This window comes from Mytilus edulis, chromosome 2 (assembly GCF_963676685.1).
Source record: "Mytilus edulis chromosome 2, xbMytEdul2.2, whole genome shotgun sequence".
In the NCBI taxonomy this organism is placed as follows: domain Eukaryota; kingdom Metazoa; phylum Mollusca; class Bivalvia; order Mytilida; family Mytilidae; genus Mytilus; species Mytilus edulis.
Genome location: NC_092345.1, coordinates 63,145,938 through 63,161,187, shown reverse-complemented (window position 1 = coordinate 63,161,187; position 15,250 = coordinate 63,145,938). Strand labels below are relative to the sequence as shown.

The 15,250-nt window shown below is 30.6% G+C and overlaps 1 protein-coding gene across 3 annotated transcripts in view; it reads right to left on the bottom strand.

The window, feature by feature from the left end:
* Window positions 1-15,250, bottom strand: part of LOC139512638 (ral guanine nucleotide dissociation stimulator-like 1) — a 41,817-nt gene that overhangs the window by 7,489 nt on the left and 19,078 nt on the right. For all 3 annotated transcript variants that reach the window (XM_071300394.1, XM_071300393.1, XM_071300395.1), the window contains exons 3-11: window positions 9,952-10,157; window positions 7,907-7,975; window positions 5,097-5,281; window positions 4,533-4,666; window positions 3,903-4,124; window positions 3,414-3,517; window positions 1,923-2,007; window positions 1,383-1,472; window positions 161-402 (exon numbers count right to left, since the gene is read on the bottom strand). In XM_071300394.1, the coding sequence (XP_071156495.1) occupies window positions 161-402; window positions 1,383-1,472; window positions 1,923-2,007; window positions 3,414-3,517; window positions 3,903-4,124; window positions 4,533-4,666; window positions 5,097-5,281; window positions 7,907-7,975; window positions 9,952-10,157 (1,337 nt within the window). The remainder of the gene's footprint in view (window positions 1-160; window positions 403-1,382; window positions 1,473-1,922; window positions 2,008-3,413; window positions 3,518-3,902; window positions 4,125-4,532; window positions 4,667-5,096; window positions 5,282-7,906; window positions 7,976-9,951; window positions 10,158-15,250) is intronic.

Here is a 15,250-nt window from a genome sequence, read left to right as displayed (position 1 = left end):
CATTTTATTACAACTAGTGGGTTGCCCAGTATTTTGAAATGTCAGGTTTCAAACAGTTCTTCTCCTTTTTAAATCTCAATCACCCATCACATGACATGTGAATTATAAGGCTATGGAAAACTTATTCTACATAATTTTTCCCTGGGATATTATTATTTACCTTTCAGTTTCATCATAAACACGGACGGCATCAAACCAGATCCATACTTGTTTATCTTCTGTGAAATTATAAATCTGAGCAGCAGATTGTAAAAGTTTGATCTGGGCAAGAACTTCAAATTCTTTCCGTCGTTTATCAAAATTGATTAACCCATCTTCAGTTTTGTCTGATATAGCACTATCTATCATTGTTAAGTCAGTTAAAAATGTTCCTAAGTATGGGACCGTTCCTTGTACAATACCCTGAAAATCAATTCATTCCTTTACAGTTAATCAAGAAGATGACAAAACAGATTAATTATATGAAACTGTATTAGGAGTTACTAAGATTACATTTAAAATTGTATTTGTAATCAGACTGAAATGGAATCTAGTGTAAATCCACTTCATTTAAATTTTAGTCTCATTGGCAATAAAAACACACCTCCTTATTTTTATATTGTGTTAAGAGTCCTTAAATACCTGTGCCCTGTTGCTCAAAACTCAAAAGCTTTAGATCTAGTTCTTTTCTTCAATGGTGTTTAATACTTGAAATTGCAAAAGATATCATTTCAGTGTGTTACTGAATCTTTTTGTTTTATTTTTTTGAAAAATTATTTAAGTTTTGACATGTTGCTTTTTATGCCCCACCTACGATAGTAGAGGGGCATTATGTTTTCTGGTCTCCTCCCTTCGTCCGTCCCTCCTTCTGTGCCTCCGTTCGTCCGTCCGGTTAAAGTTTTTGGTCGAGGTAGTTTTTGATGAAGCTGAAGTCCAATCAACTTGAAACTTAATACACATGTTCCCCATGATATGCTCTTTCTAATTTTAATGCCAAATTATAGTTTTGACCCCAATTTCATGGTCCACTGAGCATCGAAAATGATAGTGCAAAGTTCAGGTTAAAGTTTTTGGTCGAGGTAGTTTTTGATGAAGTTAAAGTTACATCAACTTGAAACTTAGTACACATGTTCCCTATGATATGATCTTTCTAATCTTAATTCCAAATTAAAGTTTTGACCTCAATTTCACGGTCCACTGAACATAGAAAATGATAGTGGGAGTGGGGCATCCGTGTACTATGGACACATTCTTGTTGAACTTTGAACCTTTCTTGAAGTTGATAAAGGTTTGATTTTTTTTAAAAGCATCAATGAGTGCTATAACATAATCTACAATAGATATTTTAAAGAGTACCAGTGCAACTACTTTATCTGATACTACATGACTTCATCAAACCTTACATTGTCAATCCATGATTGTCTTTTCTGCATATTCCTTCTCCTTGTTGTTTTACTACTGGTATCTACCTCAGGGAACTTGGCTGTTGCTTCCTACAAAAAGGAGAACAATATGCAACCAATTGTTATTGAAAAATAAGAATATCAAAGACAATTGCCAAATAGCAGTTGCAGTCTAACATGAGACTGTACAGAATTGAAAACTTTATAATCTCTATTGATTAATTTGATGTTTTATTTTTCAGAATATATATATAGATTGGATTATTACAGTTGAATAACATTATCATGCCTCATCTCAAAATAATTCATAAAAGGCAAATCCATGGTGTCTTCAAAACAACTCAATTGAAATGATTTTTTAAGGAAAAGTTTGATTAAATTCATTTTTATTGAAAGTGATGATACAGTGCTTATAATTTTGCTTCAATTTCTGAAAAGTTATATTAATTTATTCTCTTACACAACCTGTCAAAATATGAGATAAACTTTAAATTTTCTGAAATGCAATAACACCTGACTACAATTTCAAGCTATTCTTACTTTCATTAATAATTCTCTGGAGGCTATCTGATTGTTTTCACTAGAGAAAATTTCTGCAAGCCTCTGGAATAACTCTATACTCTCTCTAAAAAGCAAGATGGATTAAATAAGATTGAGGGTAAAATAAAAGTAAATTACTCACACCACATCTTCCTATATCTATATAAATCTAATCATTTCTAAAATTTCTAAACCAAAAATGAGAAGATATTCAAATTAGCAGAGGACATTTCAATGAGAGGTTTCTATCAATAATATTAAGAATTATGTTTGAAGTATCCCTTGTTTATGATTTAAGTTTGGTACTGACATGTAAGGGCATACGATACAGTTTTGATCCTGTATTTACATTTTGATAAAAATTTCCATATAGACTATTTTTTACCTGATTTAATTAAGGAATGACTGTAATATTTTTTCTGTCTATGAAGAAATAACATAAAAAATTTGGTGCACACTGAATAACGTGCGTAGCGGGTTATTTAACAGTGTGCACCACATTTTTAATGTTATTTCGAATAGTCAGAAAAAATATTACAGTCATTTCTTAAAATTCAATTCTAAATTCCATTTTAAACCGTAGAAATCTATGGAAAAAACGTTGATGACGTCACGGTCACATGACTAAATTATGTCTATGGGCTCATAACAAAATAACGTCAGCCAATCAGAAGACGCCTTACATCCAAAATTAAATTATTCAAATAAGTAATAAAAAATATACCTTCATGTGCTACTTTTTGAGTAAAATGAGGTCGAAATTTCAGATATTTGCTCAAAGTTCTGATTTGAGGACGTATTTTTCCTTCCGAAAGAAAGACATAACTTTTTTATTTCAAAAGATAAACACAAATTGTTTTTTGTTAAATAATTTGTAATTTCTGTATTTTATAAGTATCCTAAAAATTTGTATATATTTTTTATTCAGAAATAACTCATATTAATCAAATGATCTTGAATGTATAAAAAAAACATAATTTTTTGCTGTATATTTATCAAATTAAAAAAAATTGCACTATTTACGTTTCATGAAAATTGGCACACATAATCTTCTTGCGTAATCAAACCAAATGGCATTTTAAAAAAGAGAGGTCTATGAACTCGCGATCGTTTTCAAATTAAATCAGTTTGAATGATAAAAATCAGTCAAAAACTGCATCTTTTCCCGATAAGTCACATTTTACGTTAGCAATGTAATTACCTCCCCTGTAACTGTATCGTATGCCCTTAACAGTATTGACAGTACAAAATCAAAGGATATCAAGGATACCAGTTTTTGGTGGGTTCGTGTTGCTTAGTCTTTTAGTTTTCTATGTTGTGTCTTGTGTACTATTATTTGTCTGTTTGTCTTTTTGTTTTTAGCCATGGAGTTGTCAGTTTGTTTTTGATCAATGAGTTTGAATGTCCCTTTGGTATCTTTCGCCCCTCTTTTTTAATCAATAATATGTAACGTGATACGTTTATATGTGCATATAATTACTAATAGCTTACTTTGGAAGAGACGACCAGCATCTCCTTAACCTGTATATAGAATGAGCCTGAAGTCCTGAGATTATAGCCTTTAGAGAAGAAAAGTTCTTCAAATTTCTCAACTCCTGTCAAAAGAAAACACTTCAATTCAGTCACAATTAAAATTATAGATATACCCTTGCAATTGCAAAAAAAATTAAATTGTTCTTTACAGTAACAAAACAATTCTTATGGGGTGTAAAATATATTCTAGAGATATTTCTGAATCTTTCATATCTTTCTTAAACTCTTTTTTATCAAAGAGAATGAATTAACTTAGTTGGGAACAAGTGTGAAGAAACAATTGTTCAAATATCAAAAGTCAGTTCCAAGGTTCTTGAAATATATGGATGTTAAATTAGAAAAGATCACAGCTAAAAAGCTGGTAGTATAAGACTAAGAAAATAGGATATGAATTTTATGTTTTATAGTTGAAGGTTTCTGTATTTTATTTGATAGTGAATTTCTTACTTGAGCAGTCTCTATCCACTTCTGTATAATCCTAGCACGTTGTGAGGCTCTGAGCTCAGGATTTTTCAGAATTGTAGCAATAACCCGTAAAGAAACTCTGTTAAACTGTTCTATTGTTGCCAATACACTTGAAGCAACATTACCTCCCCTACCATGCTTCCTGTCTCTACGAGCCCACACAGCACCTAGACATTGATGAGGCACAACCATTTTGAATAATTGCTGAAATAAGAAATAAAAAAATCTATTACAGGTATAGTCAATTGGAAGCCAACTGAAGGCCATTCAGAAGTATTTCATTACAATTTGTTTTTCACTGTTTAAAATTGTTTTATCAATCTTATTCTTCACAAACTTTACAAACTTTGGCTGAGATTTTTATAATTTTGTAATTTCCAATTGATTCATTAAGCCAGTTTTAAATGTGACAGCAAGCTACTAAAAATTTGAATGATTGTTAAAATAGATTCATGGTAAACAATTCTGATTTTAAAAAAGTCCTCAAGAATAAATAGACTGCAGATTAGTTCTGGTTTTCTAGACTTAGCTCTTTAGAATTTATCTGTTTGTTTGTAATATTTGTGACTGCAATGAACCCTTATCCAACCTACTAAACTGCCCAATACTTACTGCATCTTTATATGTCAACTGTTCTGCTAGCCTCTGATTGGAGATATCCATTAACTGTAATGGCTTAACATAATCCATATCCATCATGTGATCTACCTCATCACATAAAGAGAACCGGAATTCTATTCCACCATCTTAAAATACACAAAGTTACAAATAATTCAAACTTATTTCATTTTAATTATTCAAGTATCTTGAAGTAATATAATATACAAACTGGCATGCACATTTAATAAATCACAACTGAATCATTTTAAAATAGGACAAAAGACAATATGTTTGTAAGCTTAAATTGATCTCTTTCCAAAGTTACAATCAAACTCCAATTTTCACTTAGAATCATTATCATCAGCACAGGGATACTGTTGTTGCTACTTCAGTTACATGTATTTTCACCAAACTTCTTTAAACAGGACTAATCAAGATCAAGCACATTCATATGTTCAATAAAGTAAACTTTGTAAAGACTATATGGTCTTATTGTATCAGACCTGCAGTTGTCACATATTTTTTATCCCTATCCTTTAAATCCTAATTAGACTGATAACATCACTTAATAAATACCTGATCTATTTGAAGCCTCCTTTTGGAATTTTTCTAACTTGTGTTTGGCTCGTGATGACAAGTCACTGTCAGGTAGGTGGCGTTCTGAGAATTTCATAAGAGTATGTAAGCATTGATAGTCTGGATCTTCTCGAAAATCATCAGGATATGTATCCAACCATACTGATATTACAGATTTTATTGTCCTGGAATGAAAAATACTATGTATTATATTATGCGTTGTGTCAATATGGGTAAATATATGATTGTATAAAAAAAATACTGTAGACCATTGTAATTTTTTAAATTTTTTATTTAGATGTTTCTGTTATTTAAAAAATTGCAATTGGATAGGTTTCACAAAAAAAACCTTGCATTTGGAATGAGGATTTTATGAAAATCCCCAATTCAATTTTTCAGGGTTTGGTGGGGAGCATACAATTCTGACAGTAAAGTTCAAACTACCCAAATTCTAACTTGATCTGGGTTTTTTTTGTGGTAATAAGCATTATGGATAAATGGACGGACAGACATATAAGGGTAAAACTAAATGCCCCTCTGCTAAAGCAGGGGCATAAAAAATAAATAAAGAAGAAACTGTTAAAGAGGGGTATAAATTGTAAGTCTTACAAATCTAACAATCAGATCCTCCAAGAAATGACAATGTTATCTTTGTTATCAAGGTAACAATATTGTTGGTTATACACATGGTATTTCTATCAGGTGTAATGTTATCTTAATTCTCACCATACACACACACAAAATATCAATTTTAAAACATTCAACAGCAAACAAATGGCCTCTTTGTTAAGCTAGAGACCCCATAGACAAGTGCTACCATAGGATTATCACAATATATGGGAAGACAATTCATAAAACGAAATGTTAAAGAAGGTATAAATTTTTGTAGAAAACTTACATTTCAGATTATAAATAAAAGTAAAAATATTCCTACTTTTTTTGTAAAAACAAATTTCGTTAAGCAATCTAAATGGTGTATACAAAATAGACAAAATGGGAAACAGCATATTTGTCCTATCTGATACTTAGGTGTTTAATGAATCGGAAATTGAAATAAACCCTTTGAGTTTTTTAATCTTACATCATAAAACACATAAGACTCAATATTCAAACATGTTCTTTAAAGTTTTCATGTTTCAGTTCTATAATGGATAGAAAATGCTTTTAACATCCTTTCTGGAACTTTTGAAGTGATCTTCAATAAAGAAAGGGTTTATATTTACCAACAAAGTAACTGTGATAAACATCTTACATTATATACCTATGTAAACACAAGCTTTGTACATAAATCTCAGAGGATTCATTAATTAATCATTAATTTGAAAGTGTAAAATGGTACTGGTATTGCCAATAGAAATAGGTAGTGATGAGTTATAATGAGTAAGACATTGAATCATCACTAACAGGCTTGTAGCATCTGCTGGTTAATACTATCTGTCAGTGATTAATATTCATAGGCCACACAAATAAGTTAAGGATTATGTACCCTTCTGTTGATTCAATGTTAAACATATGGAAATTTTATAGAAAATCCACAGCCTTTATCCTTGTACTTTCATATTTGGCGATTTGATGACTGGTAGCTATAAGATTAGTGCATGTAGAGCTAGCATTGATGTCCTTAAAACAAGTATATTAATGTAGTTATTAGTTAAAACAAATAAAAATATGGACCAAATCAAGTACACCTTCGAGGGTGCACTCGACTTTAGTGCCTCAGCACGATGTATTTTGGAATTTACAGGTTGGTTAGAACATTTTGTAGAAAATGAACACTAGCACATAATAGAAAAGCAAGAGAGTAATCTATGTTTCAAATCTTATAACGAAAATCTCTGTATTAAAGGCTGTAGATTTTCTATAAAAATCTTGGTTTAATTGCCACAAAATACTCTTTTTCTAGTAATGCAATGAAACAGTAATTACTTATGCGTTCCATCAAGTTTCCCCTTGGTATATGTACTTAATGGCCTATCTCTTTTATTCATTATATCTGTAGTTTTGATACAATTGAAGTTTGAAAAATTCGTAAAAAAATGGCTACAGAAGGGGTCATAAAACCTTAACTTCTTTCCTGTTTAATAATACCGGTACTTTAAATTAATTAAGTTTTTTTGGTAACAATTTTCATGAATTTGCATTTTCGTGGGTATTCGATTTCATGGTTTTGCCATGTCTGCATACATTCCTACAGAAAATTTGTAATTGGTTAGACATTGGAATTCATAGCTCCCAGGTATCCACAAAATCTATGAAAATTGTATCCAGCCATTGAATAAAAATGAATTCACAGTATCTGTCAGTGATTAATATTCAAAGGCCACACAAATAAGTTTACTTCCTATCTATCACTAATCAGTGATTAATATGTCAAGGCCACACAAAAAGGTTTACGTCCTTTCCTGAAGTACAAAATGAGGAAATTTCTACTGTTTAAAGATGATAAATCTTTATTGAAGTTTCACTTTTGTTTCATATACTTGAAATTATGCCTGATCACATACAACACAATAATACCATTCATAAATCTATAAATTCTTAGTTTCCATTGGCATTTGTTTTTAACTTCATCCAAAAACTACCTCTACCAAAACATTTAACCTGCCCTTTTGTTGACTGTGAAAGTGGGGTCAAAATTTTGCCATTAAATTTAGAAAGATCATATCATAGGGAACATGTGTACTTAGTTTCAAGTTGATTGTACTTCAACTTCATCAAAAACTAACTTGACCAAATGCTTTCACCTAAAGCAGGACAGACCGACAAACAGACCAAAAATCATAATGCCGGTAAGTTGTGGATAAAAATACCTTTGCTGACTGTCATGTAATTCCTTCTTTTCTTTGCTATCAGTACCAGTTTTTCTCAACCATTTAAATCTATAAAACACAGGTTAGAGTTTATATTTTTGGATTGTACATACAAATGTATAATGAATGTATTAAGGAAATTCAAATTCTAATTCTTTATTAACTAATCACAGGGCCATAGTGACTAAATTATGAGTAAATAATTTAAAAATATTTTGTGTACTACATGTAGTAGCTAAGTAAAATATAATAGATTCTATGTCATTTGAAGATATCTTTCAAGTTATAAGATAACTTTAAAACATGGATATGAGTAAATGTACAAGAACAAAACAGAGGAAAATTAAACAAAAATAACAAAAACATCTTTCAATAGAAATTAAATTTAGCTAGTTTACCATATGTACTGGTGCCATTACACAATAACAAACAGGTGCAGCTTGAGAGTAGATACATTGTTAACTTCTCTAGATGTTTATATTATTATGTAAATAAATATACCATCTCTTGGTATATTTATTTGTTATCATGGAAACAATTAGGTTGCCAAAACACAGGAAATATTTTTTTCTGTTTTGAATGTTTGTCTTGATATTGTTACTATGGGTTTGCCTGTTTGCAATGGCATTAAGTAAACAACAACAAAACGTTAAAACAGAGATGATGACTGATGGTATCATCCTGTTTATAAAACAGTTTTTTGTGGGTTTTTTTTTTAAATATTACAGCACCAGATTCATTAGTTATTATTTTGAATAATGCATAATTGAATTTATATGATGCATTGTAGTGTTAATTTATTTTAGCAAATCAAGCACACTAAAAATGTTGAGTAATGCATAACATTATAGCGAAAAAAATGTGAACTACCAGGGGACATTTTAGTGCAGACATTATAGCACAGGATTAATACTTAAGCGCTAAAACTTATGAATTTTTCACTAAAGTGTCATGACAATGCACTCCTACATGATCTTGTTGAAGATAGGAAGTATAAAAACAAAACTTTTCTTTTCTCTTAAAAAAACTTTGGTCTACCTACTCAGTAACAATTGAAATGTTTTTTAGATGCCTCTTATTTTAAGAGGGTGGTAAAGGGTTATTTTCGTGCAACGTGATCGCCTTTTTTTATTTCACGTTCAACGTGTTTTTACTTTTTTATTTGACGTTCAGTCGTGCAAGACGGGTGCCTCTTTCAACGTGTTCTGCTTATTTAATTTTACGTGCTTCGTGATTTTCAAAGTCTTATTTTGCGTGCTCGGTATTTTTCAAATAAAATTCAAACACTTGGCAGGGATCGTCAAGAAATACTTTTTTAAAAGCCGTAAACTAATTATATCATAAATGTGTATACAAAATCGGGAATAACAAGTAAAACAAAGAGTTAATATATACAAGAAGACAGTGACTCAGTCACAAAAGGTTCAAATAAAAGTATTTATTTTTCGTGCAACGTTCATTACAGAAATTATTTCACGTTCAACTTGAAATTATGTCTTATTTCACGTTTTTTTCGTGCAAGCACCCCCCCTTTACCACCCTCTTATAACAATTCATCATCTTTGGTGTTAAAAAGTTTAAGTTTCATACTGGGAGTTATTGGTGGTAAAACATCTAAGAATTGAATGCTTCTTTTGTAACTTCATTGGGTGTAAAAGCATTGACCGAAGAACATTTTGTATAAAGCCCCAAGTGTTTCATTCCAAAAATGTGCACACGGTCAACGCTTTTACAACCCTATGAAGTTACAAAAAGCATTCAATACTTATGATTACATTTTTTAGCTAGGATCATGAAAACACAAGTTTTCATTAAGTTTACCTGTGCACTTTATTGTGGGACCTCGTGTCATCATGAATTAGAAATTTTATTGTGTAATGCAATTGCTTAAGGAATAAAACGAGATTGCAGTGTAGCCAATCAGAATAATGCATTATAATGAAACATACATCTAATGTAATTATATGATAACAAATGACAATATTCTGGCCTTTATATTGTTATGTACACAATACACAGTGAAATAAATGGTTTTGGTGACTTACCTGTCTATAAGTAAATCTAAAACCTGTTTGGGTGTTGCAAATGTGCGGAAAGTAGCCAAGAAAACATTAACATAAGTCGAGTCCAGCTCTCCTTTTACTGTCACTAAGCTTTCCACTAGTTTTTCTAATCTCCCTGCTTTAATAACTCGTATTTTCTGTGTCTCCCACATGAGATGTGAAAATTCTTTACCTTTTTCATTTTCCAACTGAAATACAGTATTTAACAAAATTATTATATTTTCAAAATACAAGAACTATGAGATTATTGTTCAAGGTACTTGCCATTTCTTGTACATTTTGTTTTCACAATCACTTAGAAGAGTAATCATTTGATATGTAAGCAAAAATACCTTTGGATTCAACACGAATCAAATTCAAGTTAGGGTTCCCTTTCAATTTTAAAAAGGAATATAAAATTTATTATATATATATGGAAAGGAGTTTCATAAAAATATTCCATAAAATGCTAGGAGATATAATTAAATGTTAGAAACCATCTTTTAATAGATGCTGAGAGATGCCCCCCACCCTTTTCCATGATATTTTTACAACTATTTAATTATAATTAAATCATGTAATCAACATAAGTTAATAAAAAAAAATTTTAACTTTTAAAACCTTGCTTACTGTACTTATGCAATAGACTATATAAAACAGAAGATGTGATCTGATTTACAATGAGGTACCTGTCTAATGGAGTCCAAATAAAATAGATTAAATGTAACTATATTGATCCCCATACAGCCTTCAATAATGAGCTAAACATAACAGTATATTTTTTTATTATTTTTAATATTTTAGACAAACAGGTAACATTCTGGATCATACAAATGTACCTGTTACATTGAGAATGAAAACAGGGAAGGTGTACAAGAGACATCATCCCGACCAAAAAACAGAAAACATATTGTAATGAAAAACAATAGATTGAAGATGAACAGTATGTTCTATCTTAATTTTCTCTGACATCGTTAGATGCAAGAATAGAATCATCTTGATAACAACCACAACAGTTATTTTGATTTAGAAAGTAAAAAAAATTAGATTTCTGCTGGAAACTGTAAAACATTTTAAGAATAAAAAGAATGATTTAAAGCATTTAGTGATGAGGTTATCATGAAAATCAGAAAAAAAGGCTACATTAGTGAATGTAAATGATGTAATTATCACGTAGACAAGATCTGTACCCAGCAACATTGTATGTTACTTCCAAGGCTGCACCTAGGTTTAAGTTGCACTTCATATTTAATACAAGAAAGTATAGAAGAACTCATTGGGGAAAAACTGGATAACCTACTGAAAAAATTATATTCTCAAAATTTATTTTCTGTTCTGATGTTAATTTTATAAATCAATCTGACTGGTAAAGTTAGTTGAAACTTGAGTCAGTTTCACAAAAATACTGACTACTAAGACTGATCGTAAGTGATGAACTTACAATCAATCTTAGTCATAAGATATTTTGTGAAACCGACTCATGGTATTTAGAATAAGATAATCCAGAAAAATCAGGTTCAGTTGTATAGACATGATAGAAGACCTTAGTTAAAATTTAGGCTAATAATGACCATGTTCTTGTGGTTTATATATTAACACAGAACATAATGGCTTTGTTTTGCTTTCAGTTTTATTTTGATTGCTTGTACAAGTTTAACACAAGACTTAACAATAAACAATACCAAATATTTAATCTAATAGCTGTATGCAGAGCAAAATCTGAATTAGAAATTTTATTTTTCATACTTCATCATTATGTACGTACTGCTAGTTTAATAATGATTTCATAATTTTTCGCGATTGTAATACTTTCATGACTTTGAGGTTTATGTTTTCTTTATTCATCATATAAAAATGATATGCTTTTAAATAAATGGAAAAAAGTCTTACTATTTAAATACAAATCTTTGATCATTTCAAGTTCAAATTTGTATAGCAACACAAAATTTTAATAACAACTTGTTTACTTTTTAAAATAACTTAGGGCATCTTGTTAACTTCACAATACATGTAGTTATAAAACAATTATATGTTAATACTAAAGGCTACAGTCCTCCATTTTGAAATAACTCAGAAAACAAACAAGTCTTGGTCTTGCCTAACACAGGCTATCTCCACCCATGTGTTGTTTGCTATTAATTGCCTTTCATTGTTTAAAATTGGGAATGTGTCAAAAAGACAACCCAGCCTAAGAGCAGAAAAAAGCAGAAGCCTTCATTGGGTCATCATCACAGTGAAAAAAATTCTGCATCCAGAGACTGGTCTTACCTGGCCCCAAATAAAAAAATGTGTAATAGTTCAGTGAAAATGGACATACATTAAACTTCAAACCATATAAATGAACTGAAATTAAAAAAAGCTTTAAAATTAACAAAGAATAGAGACTCCAGACTATGATCTTTGATTCAGGTAATTATTTGGGGGCAAATTCCTGTTAACCACATATTTTTTTTTTCAAAATATCAGACAAACAAAAAAAACCTTTCTACAGTTTTACTGTAGGTGTAATCGTACACAAGAATCAGAATATTTTCAAATTAAATTGAGTGTAACAGTGGAAGGTGTAGATATATCATTCCACAATTAAGGTGCTCTATGCTTTAATTTTCTACCCTGTTTCTATTGGAAATGAATTTCTCTAAAGTTTTGTTTAAAAATGCCTTGGTTCACCCTGACACTATTGTTTTTTTGGGAGCATATACCATACATATAAGATGTAGTACAAATGTATTAATCTTCAGAACACAAAACATCCGATAAGAATTGTAGGAAATTTAATTCAATCGTTATCAAACTTGCAATAGAGGAAAATATTAATCATTTTTTCAGATAGAAGGAAGTGGAATGAACATCTTATCTCTGAAATGAATCAATTCAAACCTCTAAAATCAATGACCTTGTGCATGTTGTGGTTATATAACTGTAGAAGTTACTGCAGATTGCCATTAAAATGTCAAAAAAACAACTTTTAAATATAGCATTACAGCACTAAAACCAATAAATCATGAACTTTTACTAGTTCAAGGTAGAAGTTGCTTGTACTCTAGCTAAAAATACCTTCCAGTTGCAAACTGGCACTTTTTATTCTGTTAAACCTTTTTTTCTTCAAAATATCTTTCTTCCTAAGAAGAAAAATTACATTAATTGATTAAATGATTGGTATTTAATGCCACTTTCAGCACTTTTGCACTACTTCATGGTAGTCAGTCTAATCGGTTGATCCTAGTCAATTAAGATTGGAGCTAAAAGCACCTGCCAAGTGTCTTATTTGAACTGACAACCTCAGTACTGAGAAGTTAGTGATACAGTTGTTTAATTATTTAGACCACTAGGCCAACAAGGCCCCCATATGTACCAGGGCTCACGCTACCAGGCGACTTGGGCGAAGAAGTCGCCTTCCCGATCGTCACTTCGCTTTCCCCGACCCCCAAAAGCGAAAACAAGTCGCCCTGTTCTTGACGATAGTCGCTTTCAGTCGCTTCCGTCATCGGACATTTTCAATTTTTACCAAGTTGATGAAACATCAATTTTTTTATTGAAAATTAAAGAAATTCAGACATAAACGATTCATAATCTTTACTTAGAAAAAAGGTTGAAGCATTGTCTTCGCAGTGTGTAGCAGGTTATTTGATAAAAATACAACTTTTTATCACTTCGTGCATAATTTTTCCACAAGTCAGTTTCGGTGCTTGTTAGTGTTACTCGAAAACGTACATCAACCTCAATTTCGGCGGCAAAATAAGTTTGTTACTTCATTTAAACGTGATAAAAGTTGCCTCCAGTAAATTTTTAATCCATTTATTGCATTAAACGTCATGTTCCTTTCCAAATAACTTGTCAAACATCGTTTATTTTTGTAAATTTTCTTGCATTCGTCCGCCATTGACCTTCTTCTTCTCTGGATCTTTACACCCTTTATAGGGTAACCATACTTTGTATGTCGAACAGTTCCACCACCAAAAAAATAATTGAAGAATAAATTAACAATCGTAACACAACAACATTATATACACTATATACATTTTTTAAGTCTTTATGTGTTTTTATATAGGAGGTTTACAGGTTTTATTTTGATTTTACATAGGAAGTTTACAGTTTAAGTCTTTTAACATACAATTAAAGGAAAAATTATGATTTTTACTTTTAGCAGTTATTTTTCATGTATTTTTTTATTTTTGGTTTACTGATCAATATTTAATATAATATTGACCGATTTCTAAACTCCGGATCTGAACCGGACCAGCTATGACCGAAATCCGTACTTTTACAATAATTACTACGGACGCACGGATGGAACAGCTGACAGAAGAATATTAGTCCCAAAGGGAAAAATTACGCATTCCACACGCATTAAGAGACTTTTGGTGACATCTAATTGATCGGTGTATATAATTCCCTATATTTTTTATGGATTGTTTCAAACTATTGATTAAAGTTGCTTAACTCTGAGACTATTATACTAATATCAATATATTACATGTATTATGGCCCAGCTTAATAACTTTTATATTTTTTTTATGAGAAACACTGAATGTCATACACAAGATAATTTTTAATTAAATTGTAATTGATATATTATAATTTCTTTACATTTTTTAAAATATTTTTTTTTTTTTTAGTGCTAGATATTTAGTTGGTAGTTTCTCACAAGAACCTTAGTAAAACTTAAACAACTTTTAATTTCAAATGTTACTTTAATTGTATTTTTTTTACTCAGATATGAATTGAACAATATAAAAAGAACATTATTTACATATGGCCCTTTATACTATTGTACGTAAAATCCAAACATTGTATCGCACCGTGCCAATGAGCACTCCTCTTTCAAATCTCACCACTTCTCCCTATCAGTTTCAAAAAGAGAAGTCACTTCTCCCTATAATTCTGAAGTAGTGTGAGCCCTGTGTACATTAAAAAGTACCATTGGAATATTTCGTTATTCAGATGGCTATTTTTTGTAATTTACAATCGCAAATATTAATGTAACGGGCACAAATATCAGTAACATATTGTGAAAGATAAGATTCCAAGTGGTCAATTTAAAGATGTATAGATATCATAACACCTTGGCGAAAGAAAAGACAAAAATTTAAAGTTAGAAGACAACAAAAACATTACAAGAACACTCAAGACTAAGCAACATAAACCTTAGAAAAAAGCAAAGAGGATAAACAAGTGTATTCTAAAGGGTAAGACATTCCTGCTCCACTAAAGCCACATGTCCTAGTATGACATATATATATATGACATGCACAAATCTGATGTAACTCTGTCAACTCCATCTTGATTGACATTTTTTAAT